The sequence below is a fragment of the Cervus elaphus genome, chromosome 9 (genome assembly GCF_910594005.1).
Source record: "Cervus elaphus chromosome 9, mCerEla1.1, whole genome shotgun sequence".
In the NCBI taxonomy this organism is placed as follows: domain Eukaryota; kingdom Metazoa; phylum Chordata; class Mammalia; order Artiodactyla; family Cervidae; genus Cervus; species Cervus elaphus.
Window position 1 is genome coordinate 71,176,262 of NC_057823.1, and position 15,538 is coordinate 71,191,799.

The 15,538-nt window shown below is 42.1% G+C and overlaps 1 protein-coding gene across 7 annotated transcripts in view; it reads right to left on the minus strand.

Moving 5' to 3' along the window:
- EBF1 (EBF transcription factor 1) overlaps window positions 1-15,538 on the minus strand; it is a 402,958-nt gene that overhangs the window by 148,426 nt on the left and 238,994 nt on the right. For all 7 annotated transcript variants that reach the window (XM_043913423.1, XM_043913422.1, XM_043913421.1 and 4 more), the window contains exon 7: window positions 84-165. In XM_043913423.1, the coding sequence (XP_043769358.1) occupies window positions 84-165 (82 nt within the window). The remainder of the gene's footprint in view (window positions 1-83; window positions 166-15,538) is intronic.

The window sequence follows — 15,538 nt, forward strand, 5'->3', positions numbered from 1 at the left end:
GATCTTCTCCACCTAAGACTTCTTTTACCCTCTCCTGATACTCATGTCATTATTCAGGTATAAGAAGGACAAGACAGACCCACCTGGAATCTCCGCATGTCACGTGGGTTTCCCGCATTCTTTAGGCAATTTTGGTTACATTTGAGGAAAAATTTCAAGAAGAACCTGTGAAGAAAAAAATTACCATGGTTAGCATTTCAGTCCTCCACAGAAGGGGGAAAAAAAGTAGTTAAGTCACTTCCGGGTTGTGCATTCTATTCTCTGGGCATTTTCTGAAACATTCAGAATGACGATAGAGCCAGTATTTTGTGGAAAGCTTTAGTCTTTGTTTCACACCCAAGTTAGACATTCTATATGAAGAGAATGCTCTCCATGATGCCAACAGATCTCACAGAAGAATTAAGCCCCCAAGGAAGTATTTTGACTCAAAGAGAGGGTAAGTCTTCCCTATAATTTAAGGCAGGTTCCAGTTGGAGATAATTGCCTGAGAATTACTCATGGTCCCCAACAATAACATGTAATTTAAGCCCCGTAAATTCACAGATGACGAACCAGCAAAATACATGCTGGATGAACATAAGGACATGATAAACACTTTTTATCCGAGCATCTCCAAGTAAAACATTCTGATTAGGCGTGCTTATGAGAAGATTCACATACTGACTAAAGTCTATTGATTTCTTGAACATGAAAGTGAAAGTGAAGTTGCTTGGTCGTGTCCGACTCTTTGTGACCCCATGGACTGTAGCCCACCAGGCTCCTCTGTCCATGGGGATTCTCCAGGCAAGAATACTGGAGTGGGTTACCATTTCCTTCTCCAGGGGATCTTCCTGACCCAGGGATCAAACCTGGGTCTCCTGCATTACAGGCAGACTCTTTACCCTTTGAGCCACCAGGGAAGCCCAAGTAAAATATTCTGACTAGGAGTGCTTATGAGAAGATTCACATACTGACTAAAATCCATTGATTTCTTGAACATATCCCATATGTTTTCCTTACATGCCAGCTATAGACAAAAGCTATTTGTGATGGAAGAAGGAATGTCCTGCTTCATAGGCACCTTGATCTCTGAATTGATTCTATAATGAGATCCATGGGTTTTACTGGCTAGGGTGACCAAAGGTCTCAATTTGCCAGGAACTATACTAGTTTACACCAGCTATATTACTGTAAGTGTGAATAGTTCAAATCAGCCAATCTTAAAGGAAATCAACCCTGAAAATTCATTGGAAGGACAGATGCTGAAGCTGAAGCTCAAATACTTTGGCCACCTGATGTGAAGAGCCAACTCACTGGAAAAGACCCTGATGCTGGGGAAGATTGAAGGCAGAAGGAGAAGGGGATGACAGAGGATGAGATGGCTGGATGGCATCACTGACTCACTGCACATGAGTTTGAGCAAATTCTGGGAGGTAGTGAAGGACAGGGAAGTCTGGAGTGCTGCAGTCCATGGGGTCGCAAAAGAGTCTGAGCTACTGAGCAACAACAACAAGATGAATAGTACCCACTTTAACTTTTAAAAGTGTCCTGCACTGGGTGATAAATTAGATGAGTTATTTCTACCCTTCTGTAAATCAGGAGAGTTATTTCTATATTTCTTAGGTGGGAGTTGTTGAAATTCATCATGGAAAGGCAGCATGATCAAAAGTGTCCAATTAGGGCATTCTTGTTAGTTACCTATAATTAAACCTCTCCATTTACCTATTAATATGTTTGGGGAAAGAAGCATTTTAAAAGCTGCTGAAAGTTCTTCATTGTTTTTACTTTTAGGGATGTGGGTTTCAGGCCCACTTCCCCAAAATATTACAATGCATTAAAATGTTGCTCAGTTAAATTCTCATAGGAATTTTCCTGTCATCACCTTTTCCTCATTTCAAGTCTATAATGCAGTAAAATTCCTACTTCAATACACATAATTTGTGAGGAACCATCAAGCTGGGATGTCTGGATTTAGCTCTGAGTATAAAGTCTATCAACCAAATAGCACCTCAATAATGAGAGCACAGCACCAAGAAGCACCAAATTCAGCCAATTTCTGAAAACCAGACTAAGCAATGTCCCAACAGAATCTCTCTCTTCCCCAGTCCCTTAGACTCTGCCAAGAGGGAAGTATGGCATGGGAATAACTCTTTGAAGAGAGACAATGACTTTGTCAACCCCAAAAATCACATTTTAAAATGTAAACATCTTCCTGAAACAGCTCTTTCAACATCATGCAACATTCAACTGTCCATCAATAATATCTGGCTTCTGAACAATCCTTCATCCCTACTTCCAGGTTCTCTTCACAGAGGCCAAAGTTTATCAACCTTTCTCAACAAGATAAATGACTCATGGCGTACTGTTGAGCCCAGCTGGGTAAAATAAAATCCAGCTCAAAGAGCAACACTGGCCTGTTGGCCCGTGCAGACTCCTGACCACATTCAGCAGGGGAGTCTGAGGGACAGAGGAGGGGTTTGAGGGAGTAGTCACAATCCTAAGTGCCTCTGCACTGTCCCTTCCCTCTGAACTCTCAGATAGCAAGTGCTGGGAGCCCTAGCGATCACACCTTACTGTTGGAAACCGTTTGATGTGGTGGAGGTCAGGGATAGTAAGTCTGCCATCTTGACCGGGCTCAAGCTTACATCCAAAGACACCCAAAGTGCGAAAATTGGCTGCTGCTTTCAAGGACAGCTGGTTGGAAGAGAATATTTAAAAGCCACACAAACCCCAGGACGGGGCTGATTATCACTAAATTGACAGTAAGAGTCGGCTTGGGATGATAGAAAAGCCACGACCCTTAAAAATATTCTGAATGAGATTCCTATCAAACTCTGACAGATACTGCTGTGTGACTTTTGATAAAGAGCTGAACTTCTCTGCACCACACTTCTTACCTAGAATTTGGGTATAATGCCAGTCCCCACCATAGAAGGTGACTATGAAAATTAACTGCAATGATACACAGTGTCTGGAACACGGCACACACAGTGATGGTGGCTGTCATAATAATAATCTCTCTCATGTATTAGGTGTTTACTTTGTGTTCAGAAAGCTGAGAACTTCAAATACATTTTCCCATTCAAGCCTCCTAAATAACCTCTACTATTAATCCCATTGTATTGATGAGGAAACTGAGGTTCAGAGAATGTAAATAAGTTGCCCAAAGGTTATTAAATGTGGATCAACTCAAATTTGCAGAGTCTGTGCTTTTAACCATTGTGCTACAGTAGTTTTAATAATCACAGAAGTACTGCATTGTTGATATTAATACTAATTGTACCACCGACAGCAACTGTACCACAATGGCAACTGCACAAATAAGAGTAATTATTAGTACAATTGTTTCCACCCCGGCAACCTGAACATTGTGGAGGGAGACGTCGCTGCCATTTTCCGTCCAGTGGGCACCCGACTCCCACACCTGGTTCTCCAGGACTGATAGATAATATTCACCACCTGTGTATGTTTAAAGCCATTTGAGCCAGACCCGACAGCCAGATTCAGGTTGTGTTGGAAGGAGCTGTCAGCACACCCTCTGACATCTTCAAGTCAGACAACTGCTAGCCACCATGAGGGGGTCCATCTGGTGCCAAAATGGATTTTGAAAGGCAGGCAAACAGGACGTTAGCTCTGCCAGAGAAACAGAATCAAGGGAGCAGGGGATCTTCTGCCTCGGCGATGAGCCGGGCGAGGCGCCTGTCACCAGCCCATCGTTAGCACAAAAGCTATGCTGGGCACAAACCAGATCCCAGTTACCCTAAGCTGCCCTGTCACTTGGCACGCTGGCAGCATCTTCTGCCCGCCCTCTCGACAGCGGATCCCTAGCTGAAACTGAAGGCTTGACCATCTGTTGTGGGGAAGAGACAGCGTCAACTAGTGCCTGAGGCCTCACACAAGCCCTTATGTGGCAAAGACACTCCAAAGGGCTAGTTCTGTTGGAGAAAGCCAGCCCTACCCCAGGGGGAGCATCAGGAATTCTTTCAAAGTTTTCCCCCAAGTAGATGCCAAATGTCTGACCCTTTCGGATCACACTTCCTTAAAGGAACTGCAAGGAGTTAGAAATATCCCCACCGAGAGATGGAGTTAGATGTGGCACACAAAATTTTTTTTGCAGGGGGGTGGGGGGGGCGTTATCAGGCTGTTTTGAAGGCATCTGTAAAGCTGGGGACACGTGCACGTCTGCTGGTCTGCAAGAAGATATCAGATTCCAAGGGGTGGGGGTGGGGGGGGCTTTGAACAAAGCGGAGGTTAGTGTAACTCAAAACCACACTTTTGTCTACCAAATTACCACAGTTTGTGTGGCGGGTGTGTTTGATAAAGTTGTTGTCAGGCAGAAAGAGTGTGCAGCCTTATCCCAACCGTGGGAAACTGACCCAAGGCAAGACAAAGCCCCCATTGACCCCTTAGCGTTCCAGAAGTCCATAAACTACAGGAAACAGCCCAAGAAGGACCCAACTCCAGGCTTTTTTTTTTTTTTTTTTTTGGGATGGGGGAAGGAGTGGCAAGAAACCTGACACTTTTCCATTAACTTTCAATACAAATAATATCTTGTATTCATACAGTGTTACATTATTCAAAACACTTCTATCCTCAGAATCTCACTGAATCCTCACAGAAGTCCTACACTTAGGCAGGTCAGGAATGCTCAACCCATGTGAAAGGCTAAAAAAATAAAACAACTAAGATTCAACAAAATTAAGATATTTATTGAAAGACAAATCTAAACTAATATCCTATATATTGGCCCAAAGGACTCGCTAATGTATGAGTTATCTCTGTGGATTACAGGACTTTATAAGTGACCTAAACCAACACTGGGTCTGCCTTCTCCACCATGTGTGTGGGAAAATTGAGAGGTCAGGAACATGACAATACTCACAGAGTTATAGTCGTTCTGAGAGCTAAAACTATTAACCCACATGTCTCAACTTCTAACTGCATGATTTTTCCAATGTAGTGTTAGTTTTTCAAAAGCCAACCCAATAAGAGCTCAATGTCGGAGCTACTGCATTTTGCAGTTTCCTACTTCCATTATGAAGGGCTTCTCTGGTGGCTTAGTGGTAAAGAATCTGCCTGCAATGCAGGAGACTTGCAGAAGACACGGGTTTGATCCCTGGGTTGGGAAGATTCCCTGGAGGAGGAAACAGTAACTCGCTCCAGTATTCTTGCCTAGAGAATCCCATGGACAGAGGAGCCTGGCAGGCTACAGTCCATGGGGTCGCAAAGAGGTGGACATGAGCAAGCAACTGAGTACACACACACACACACCTCCATCAGGAAAGTGACAGTCATAAAGCCCAAAGTGACACTCTAACAGAAGTTGTGTTTAGGTTCACCAATGAGGCTAATGGACGACATTACCCCTCACCGAACATTACTGAACCGATCACACACATTTGTAGAACATAACTGCCTATTCAATGATTTCCCTGTATCACATTTTACCAACCAATAGATATTCAGTATAAGGAGTAGTTTCCATGTGATGAACAGTGCTTGGGACAGGTGCTTGGGTTAAAGATAAGATAAGCCTAGATAAATTTCTACAATTCCCTGAGCCTCAGTGGCCTCAATAAAACATGAGAGCAACAGTACCATCCCTTCCAGCCACATGGTGTGACTTTCATCATAATCCTACCTTTACTCTTTAATTAATTGTGCTACTTTAGAAAAGTTATTTAAACTCTCTGTGCCTCATCTGTAAAACAGGGGCTACAAAATCCTACTTCAGAGGGTTATTGAGAATTCAATGAGTAATATATGTAGGGTGTTAAAACAGTACCTGGCATAGAAGAATAAATAATTCTATCATCAGCTGCCCTAATGTTCAGAGATACTGAGATTTTCCAGGTACAGAAAGTATTCTCTTTTTGAATGTTAAGGTTAAGAAAGGAAGCAAAGATCTATGTAACTGACAAGAACTATAGGTTTCATTGAATGACCTACGAAAAGGGAAAGAAAGAAAAAAACGAAAGGTAATAATGACTAAAGTAGCTCTTTCCAAAGGCCAAGACATGAAGGTGAGGAAAGGTAGCAGCTTAAATGACAGGATTCCAGCTAGTCACAAGTGAAGGGCACACAGCAAAACCATCCATGAGGCAACAGCTTGTGCATCATTAATTATTATGCAAAGCATTGCAACAGACCTGGGCTGAGCAGGTTGAGTTTTCACCACCCCCACCCAAATTCTGGAAAATCATGCTTGGATGTTTTCAGCTGTTCTCATAATGTCCAGGCTGGAAAAGAAACGCATCCGGGCACCCCTAAACCAAGACATAAAAGCCCCATTTGCAGTCTTCAGGCTCCCTGAAAGTTCCTCTGACTTCTCCCTGCAGATGGTTACGTGGCAGACGATCCTTCTCAAAGATACTCAAGACACGGAGACTCACTCTGGCCCACTGAGGGAAACAGCTGTGTGGAAACAACTGTGGGGTGCCTTCTGTGTGAAATTCAAGCTGCTCCTGCATACACTCGCTGGAGGGTAGAAAGGCAAAGGCCTCATGATTCAAAGGCCATCTTTGGAGGAATCCTTGCCACAAACAGCGCCATCCTCTGGGCTCTGACACCAAAGTGCAGAACCATCTGCCTCTGAGACTAAATCTACTGCCCAGATGTAACCGAGAAGACTTTCCTGGAGTACAAGGGTTCTCACAAATTAAAAATATTTAACCAGAAAGCACCTATCCCCACCCAGATGCCCGAGATGCCAGGGACTGTCTCAGAAATACCACTGCTACTCCATGGGAGCCCTCCATGAAGAGGTAAACACGAGTCCATAGCCCCTGCCATGAAAAACAGATCACCCTTGAAAACAGGGGACTGAAACAGCTAGAAAGAGAAAACTTTATTTTTAATGTCAACACTTTTGGGTTCCTAGTACACAGAAGAAGTTGTAGAGTACAGTTCATCCATGTGAAAATATGATACCCGCCAAGTCTGCCAAAACCCCAGGGTGCCACTAGGGCGGGCTGGAGACGCTGAGCCTGTGTGAGGGCAAAGGTTTCTGACTGCCCGGCTGACCTCCTCCCCTTCCCTGATAATGCGCCGCTGAGAGAGGACCCACCTTGACTCAAACCCCTGCAGTTCTGTCTGAGAGACTGGAAAGACCAGAAGGGGAGAAACGGGGTCACGGAGAGGATTCTACGCAGATTGAAGTACATTCTTTCCTCCCTGCCTGAGGTGGGAGGTGGAGTGATACCAAGCTGTGGCTCTATCTTGGGGACTCCAGGGGGAGAGCATGTGGCTGCCCCTATCCTTGGCCACTGACTTCAAGGAGTTTACCTTTTCCCCTAGCCAAGGTCCTTCAGATCTTAGGCATTTCTGGAAAGTGTTCTCAGCCTAAAGGATGAACATGGTCAACTGGAAAAGCATCCCTGACCTCAGAGTTCAGAGCTAGGCTGTGATGGAAGGACATAATCAGTGGCAAGGATTTACTCCCCAACCCCGAAAAAAAAAATGTGTTGAGGTAGCATGGCAGCAGACTAGAGAATTTAAAAATAGTTTTCAATAAAAGCACCCACAACAAATAGGTCTCCTGATGCTAGAAGTCAAATCTGAAAGGTGGGAAAAAACACCAGGATAGCAAAAGGGGAGAGCGAAGGCCAAAGAACCAGTGGCCAATAGGGAAAGAATAAACTGCAATTCTTTAGAAATGATGCACAGAAGGGATGCCAGGGCAAGCAGGCTGTAGCTTACACCAACTGATGCAAGGTTACACTGGAAATTAAGCGAGAATTTAATTAAACTCCCAAAGAACTGAATTAGGTGTTGCAAAAGAGGCATCCATCTTTAGGGATACTCTTCTACAAAGCTTACTCAAATGTCAAGTATTTCTTGCTTAAGTGTATTAAGGTATAAACCCTGGCCATGGGCAGACATTTTGAGTCACCCTAGTAGTTTTCTTTGCAGCAGGAATGAGCAGATAATAAACCCAAGTGTTGTCCATTGATGGAGGAAATGGATAGAGAAGATGTGGTACATATATACAATGGAATACTACTCAGCCATTACAAAGAATGAAATAATGCCATCTGCAGTGACACAGATGGACCTAGAGATCGTCATACTGAGTGAAGTCAGACAGAGAAAGACAAATATCAGATGATGTCACTTATATGTGGAATATAAAAAAGGGGTACAAGTGAGCTTATTTACAAAACAGAAACAGAGGCACAGATGTAGAAAACAAACTATGGTCACCAAGGGGGAAAGGGGGGGAAGGATAAATTGGGAGATTGGGATTGACAAATATATAAAATAATGTGTGTGTGTGTATATATACACACACACTATATATATAAAATAGATAACTAATGAGACCCTGCTGTCTAGTACAGAGAACCTTATTTAGTACTCTGGAATGACCTATATGGGAAAAAAATTGAAAAAAGAGTGGATATATGTACATGTATAACTGATTCACTCTGCTGTACAACAGAAACTAACACAATGTTGTAAATTCATTAGACATCAATGAAAATTAAGAAACAAAACAAATTCCAAGTGTTTTTCCTTCTCAGAGCTGGGCACAGACTGAGAATAAATCTGTCTGAAACTGTTTCCCTTCCAAGGGGTCACGATCTGCAAGGAATCATGCAGCACAGAGTTCCTACAGACCCAGGGTAGGATCGGATACAGGCGTCAGGTCTTGGGATTCTGAGTCACTGGGGCAAATCCTGCCCCAGGCTGGAAAAGATGCAAGTGCCACTTGGCTTCAACGACCATGACCCATCCCACAAAGCCAGACATACAAGGTGAGGTAGGAGGAACCCCAACACCTAAACTTAGCAGATACCACAGCACTCAAGCACGCCACATGCAAGACACTGTTCTGAGTGCTTCACGTGTATTAACTCATTTACTTTTCATAACAACCCCATGAAGTACTATCTCTATAGCCTCATTTTATGGATAACAGTACAGAGGGCTTATATAATTTGCCTAAGACTACCTGTCTAGTAAGTGGTAGAGCTGGAATTTGAATGTAGGCAGTTTGGCTCCAAAACCCACATCCATGAAACTACATTCCTTCGTACATTATATATATATATATATATGATAGGTATGGGCATACAGATCATTGACCATATCTAGCTATACTCTTATCAGCATTATCAAATTCATTCAAGATTAGAGCTGAAGTCAGCATACAGATTTCTGGTATTGTCACTAGAATAATCCCAATCGTAACTGTTAATGTGCTTCAATTTTGCTTATGAAAAACCTTGCCTATTTCAAATACATTAATACATTTTAACCATAATGAAAGACCAGTGAGTCTTGTAATAGAGCCAAACCAAGTTCAGAGGATGATAGCCAAAGCAAAACCAGTGTAACCTGGGTCTCCTGGGGGGAGTCAATGAACATAACCTTAAGGATTTAGTTATACTATCTGTGGTTACCAGTTCCACAAGTCACTATCTTTGAATGTCTTCCTTGCCAACAGAAAGCCACAGGTTAAAAATGAAAGGCTTTTAGTACCCCTCTGTTTAATACTCATGTGTATAAAATTTTGAAGCAGATTCATTTAGAATCTGATGTTACTATTTCACTTTTCCTCTAAGGACTCAACGAGTTTCGATATTAATTTCCCCTGTGGAGGTGATAAATATCAGAGAAACATGAAGAAGTTCAGATCCACAGTAACTGAAACACATGGGTTTTTTTGAACATGCAACTCACTATTTTTTTCAAAAGTTTATGAAGTATAAACATTCAGTGTCATTAATTTACTTCCTAAAATCCTACTTATCTTCCAAGTGGAGTTTAAATGCACTGAGCCCATGAAACCTGCCCAAGAACCTCAGCTAGAATTAATCACTTCCTCCTCCATCCTGGTACAGCTCTGGTCACATTTGGTCTTCATGTCTTGTACTCCAGTTACTTGAGTAACTGCCCCCTCCATAGCACTACAGATACCTTCAGAGGGCCTATCTCCCTCAGCACCAGGGACAGCTATATTTGTAAAACAGTAAGTAAACATCTTACGTGATTGACCGGTAACATTAATGGCAGTTAACTCTGTATTATAGCACAAAGATGATTTCTTTCTCCTTTCCATTCTTTTCTCTACTTTCTTTTCTCTGAATAGGCACTACTTTAAGATGAGACAAGCGAAAACTTTTTAAAAAATTGAAGTGAATATCATTCAGCATGGAACCTAGGGAAGGCTCCCTCCATTTTGCAATGGATAAATTAGGAACTAAAAATGATGAATGTCTTTGCGAAAGTCTTTATTCTCCAAGATTTGCCAGTTAATTCAAATGAGAACACTTAAGAGTTATTCATCTCACACTCAGTAAGATGTCGATCTTAGTTTCCCATATGCATAATTCATAAAAGAATATCAACTGGGCAGATTCCACACCACTCGTGTCCTCAATCTCCTACTTTAAAATTCCTCAACATCAACGTTTCAAATATTATCTTTAAGCTAAACTTGCCAGTGTTCTTGAAGCACTTAAGCATAACCCAAAGGGATAAAAGGTCATGTAATTAATAGTATGAAATGGATCTCCTTTCTCCAAAATCTTACAGACCCTTCTTATGACATTGTTGAAACTCAGTGGTTAAAGTTTTTGGTGATCTGCAATTCCTTGCTTCAGGCTATTTCTACATCATCCATTAATTCAGTCAGTACCTCCTTCATTCAGGAAGTGTTTACTAAGCACTTACTATGTGCCAAGCACAAGCACAGAGACAACTTCACCCCCACCCTTACAGAAGCTCATCAAAATGCAGTTCTCAGGCCACCTGTGTCAGAACTGCCTGGGAAACTCGCCCTTGTGAGAGTAGGTTAGGGGGTAAAGTACTCAAATAATTCATGTATACACTGAATCTTGAGACTTGATACTTAATTTAATTTTTAAAGTCAAAAGTCAAGTCAATACAATGTGATACATGCAATGATAGATTTACATACCAAGAAGAGTGAATTGCACGGAAGGAATGGACGTCTCATCATGCGTCATTGAAACTTAGCACAAAAACTTATGTCAAATCACCTCGGAGTAAAAAGAAAACTCAAATTCACTCACCCATCCCACCTCTTGACCAACGTAAGCCACAGAGAAAGAAAGAAGTGCCCAGTTACCATAGAAAGCTGACACTTGATGAATTTTTGCTTCAAGAAAAAGAAACAAGCTCATTTTTCTACCAAAAAGGAAAGAAAAGATAAAGGCATTAGCTGAAGAAGTCCTTTCCCAAAAGAAAAGCAAGAAGTCTTGCCAGAATGAAAATTATTTTGAAACCTATTTAAATCAACACCCCTTAAAAAAACCTCACTCCCTTTATCTGTTTGTTCACTTTTCAGGATACATCCTTCGCCATCCCAGTCTCAGCATCACTCTTTGTTGCTTCCCATCATCCACGTTCACATACCAGTGGGGATAATGAATTTAATTTGAGCAATGGCTTTCATCGAAAAAAATCACTGCATGCCAACATGCCACACAAGTGAAGTTCAGACAAAAACAAGTGACTCCTTAATTTGGATTTAAAGCTCAGGATCAATCTCCAAATAAAAATGACCAGTGAGGAGTCATGCCCACAGAGCACTGACGATAATCTCATGAGCTCCAAATTATTCCAGTTTATATTATGGGCTATCCAATAAGTCTGTGTGTTCTAGTTCATAAAAATATAAGAAGAAATTTATCATTTTAAAATCATAATGCAAAATAGAGTCTGACATGTTATTAAGCACTATTTCTCATGATATCATAAGGATGCTGATGGAAAATGAAACTAAAGCAATATTGGAGACAAACAATGACATAATTGAGACTTTCTGAGGGCGCTCTGCAGCTCACAGGTCACACTGCCTTGCCCTCCCTTCTCAACATGTCACTCTTAAACAGCTTCAGTTTAAAACAAAAACACTCCAAACAAAACTCCAAAGAAGCTTTTATCACAAAAACTTGTCAATCATCTAATAAAACGGAACAAGAATTTAGAAATTATCTAAGTCCAGATATTCTTAACCTGGAGTCAATGGATGGTCTATGTCAGGTTCTTGAATACCTCAATGTTGTATCCAAAGTTTTACCCACACTTTATTTTCTGTGGAATGTGTCCAGAGTTTTCACAAGACTGTGGAATCAGTGAGTTGACTGCCCAGAATCCTCTTCCACCCATTTTGATAACCACCCTCCATCCTTCTTTTGAAGAACTTCCTTGTTCTCACCCAGGAGTCCTTGTATCTCAGCAGTATGAAGTCATTCCACACTTGGGCGAAATTACTGCCTGTGATCCAGACCTGACTCATCACGACACCGACCACTCAAACTCTATGACTGCTATAGAGACAGGTGTGTGACTCAAGTCTAGCCAATAGGGCCCAATCCAAGCCTGTGGCAAGACTTCTGTTAGAGCCACTCAAAACAGAATTGGGCTCCATTCAACTTGGAGTTGAACCTGGAAAATATGAGACTGTGTGTACTGAAAACCTTTATTCTCCAAGATGAATCCATAATAGAATATAATCCACTAGTATCCCACCTAACAGGGATCACAGGACAAGGAGACTCTACTAGGTAAGGAGGAGAGGAGATAGAGAAGCTATCTTCAGGAAAGGAGGCAGGCAGGTAAAGATAGAGATGTCAGCAGAAGGGTGAAGCTGAGAAGGTACCAGAAGGGAGGGTCCCCAAAAAGCATAAGTAAAAGAGAATATTCTGTTCTACTGGGCCCTGGTAATCAGGCTGTACAATTTCAATGTCCTATGATCTCCTCTCAATTCACTGTCCAAATAGACAGACAGATTGACAGATAAATAGTCCATTGGACAGCAAGGAGATCAAACCAGCCTATCCTAAAGGAAATAAACTCTGAATATTCACTGGAAGGACTGATGCTGAAGCTAAAGTTCCAATACTTTGGCCACCTGAAGTGAAGAGATGATTCCTTGGAAAAGACCCTGATGCTGGAAAAGATTGAGGGCAGGAAAAGAAGAGGATGACAGAGGATGAGATGGTTGGATGGCATCACCAACTCAATGGACATGAGTTTGAGCAAACTCTGGGAGCTGCTGATGGACAGGAAAGCTGAGTGTGTTGCAGTCCAAGGGGTGGCAAAGAATTGGACATGACTTAGCGACTGAACAACAACGATAATCGGTCTCTCCATGCAGGTAACAACAATGAGTGAACCAGACTACATGTTACATCTGAGACAGAACCAGGAACTGTAGGAAGTGAAAAGAGGATGTCTTGGTCCACACAGGGCAGCCTGACACTTCTCCAGCTAACTCCATGAGGGAACCTGGGGAGAGTGCTGCCAGAGCTTCCCATTTTAACAGAAGCTGGAAATACATATTTAGTGTGAAGTTTGCCCATCTTCCAGACAATATAAGGGCCAAATTTAACAGGTCTGTGAGTGGAGTCCCAGTTCACATTTCTTTCTCTAAAATAATAACCAAACTAACAGCAAGTCATCTATCTGTGAGGCTAGGGCAGGGCTTCTTTTGGCCCATTTTTAATTAAAAAATAATAATTTTTAAAAAGGAACCCTTTGGCTCCACTAAATAGAACTCTCAGTTCAGTTTAGTCACTCAGTCGTGTCCAACTCTTTGCAACTCCATGGACTGAAGCACGCCAGGCGTCTCTGTCCATCGCCAATGGGACTCTACTCATAATTTTAAAAAGCAGCTTCTGCATTTGAGATAATGGCATGTTTTGTTTTGTCATTTTTGAGAATCCTTTTCACTTGAAATCCAGGTGTACTAAAGTTTGATTTTCTTCCAGACTTTTGGCAGCTGACAAGTTCAGTTCAGTTTAGTTCACTCACTCAGTTGTGTCCGACTCTGCAACCCCATGGACCACAGCATGCCAGGCCTCCCTGTCCATCACCAACTCCCAGAGTTTACCCAAACTCATGTCCACTGAGTCAGTGATGCCATCCAGCCATCTCATCCTCTGTCGTCCCCTTCTCCTCCTGCCTTCAATCTTGCCCAGCATCAGGGTCTATTCAAATGAGTCAGCTCTTTGCATCAGGTGGCCAAAGTATTGGAGTTTCAGCTTCAACATCAGCCCTTCCAATGAACACTTAGAACTGATCTCCTTTAGGGTGGACTGGTTGGATCTCCTTGCAGTCCAAGGGACTCTCAAGAGTCTTCTCCAATACCACAATTCAAAAGCATCAATTCTTCGGCGCTCAGCTTTCTTTATAGTCCAACTCTCACATCCATACATGACTACCAGAAAAAACATAGCCTTGACGAGATGGACCGTTGTTGACAAAGTAATATCTCTCCTTTTTAATATGCTGTCTAGGTTGGCCATAACTTTCCTTCCAAGGAGTAAGAGTCTTTTGGTTTCATGACTGTAGTCACCATCTGCAGTGATTTTGGAGCCCAAAAAAATAAAGTCAGCCACTCTTTCCACTGTTTCTCCATCTATTTGCCATGAAGTGATGAGACCAGATGCATGATCTTAGTTTTCTGAATGTTGAGCTTTAAGCCAACTTTTTCACTCTCCTCTTTCACTTTCATCAAGAGGCTCTTTAGTTCTTCTTTGCTTTCTGCCACAAGGATGGTGTCATCTGCATATCTGAGGTTATTGATACTTCTTCTGGCAATCTTGATTCCAGCTTGGGCTTCATCCAGCTCACCGTTTCTCATGATGTACTCTGCATAGAAGTTAAATAAGCAGAATGACAATATACAGCCTTGACACACTCCTTTCCCGATTTGGAACGAGTCTGTTGTTCCATGTCCAGTTCTAACTGCTGCTTCTTTACCTGCATACAGATTTCTCAGGAGGCAGGTCAGGTGGTCTGGTATTCCCATCTCTTTCAGAATTTTCCACAGGTTATTGTGATCCACATAGTCCAAGGCTTTGGCATAGTCAATAAAGCAGAAGGATATGTTTTTCTGGAACTCCCTTGCTTTTTCAATGATCCAGCGAATGTTGGCAAGTTGATCTCTGATTCCTCTGCCTTTTCTAAAACCAGCTTGAACATCTGGAAGTTCACAGTTCATGTATTGCTGAAGCCTGGCTTGGAGAATTTTGAGCATTACTTTACTAGTGTGTGAGATGAGTGCAATTGTGCAGTAGTTTGAGCATTCTTTGGCATTGCCTTTCTTTGGGATTGGAATAAAAACTGACCTTTTCCAGTCCTATGGCCACTGCTGAGTTTTTCAAATTTGCTGGCATATTGAGTGCAGCACTTTCATAGTATCATCTTTTAGGATTTGAAATAGCTCAACTGGAATTCCATCATCTTCACTAGCTTTGTTCGTTGTGATGCTTCCTAAGGCCCACTTGACTTCACATTCCAGGATGTCTGGCTCTAGGCTCCAGGATGTCCAATCATAATTTTAAAAATCAGCTTCTGCATTTGAGGCAATGGCATGTTTTTTTTTTGTCATTTTTGAGAATCCTTGTCACTTGAAATTCAGATGTACTCAAGCTTGATTTTCTTCCAGGCTTTTGGCAGCTGACAAGTTGGGTGAAGGGAAAAGTCAGGAAAAGCATCTGCATCCAGAAGCAGTTTTATCAGCATGAGGCTGTCCATGGACGTGAGTACAGACAGAGGGAAAATCATCCACCCCTACCTGTCC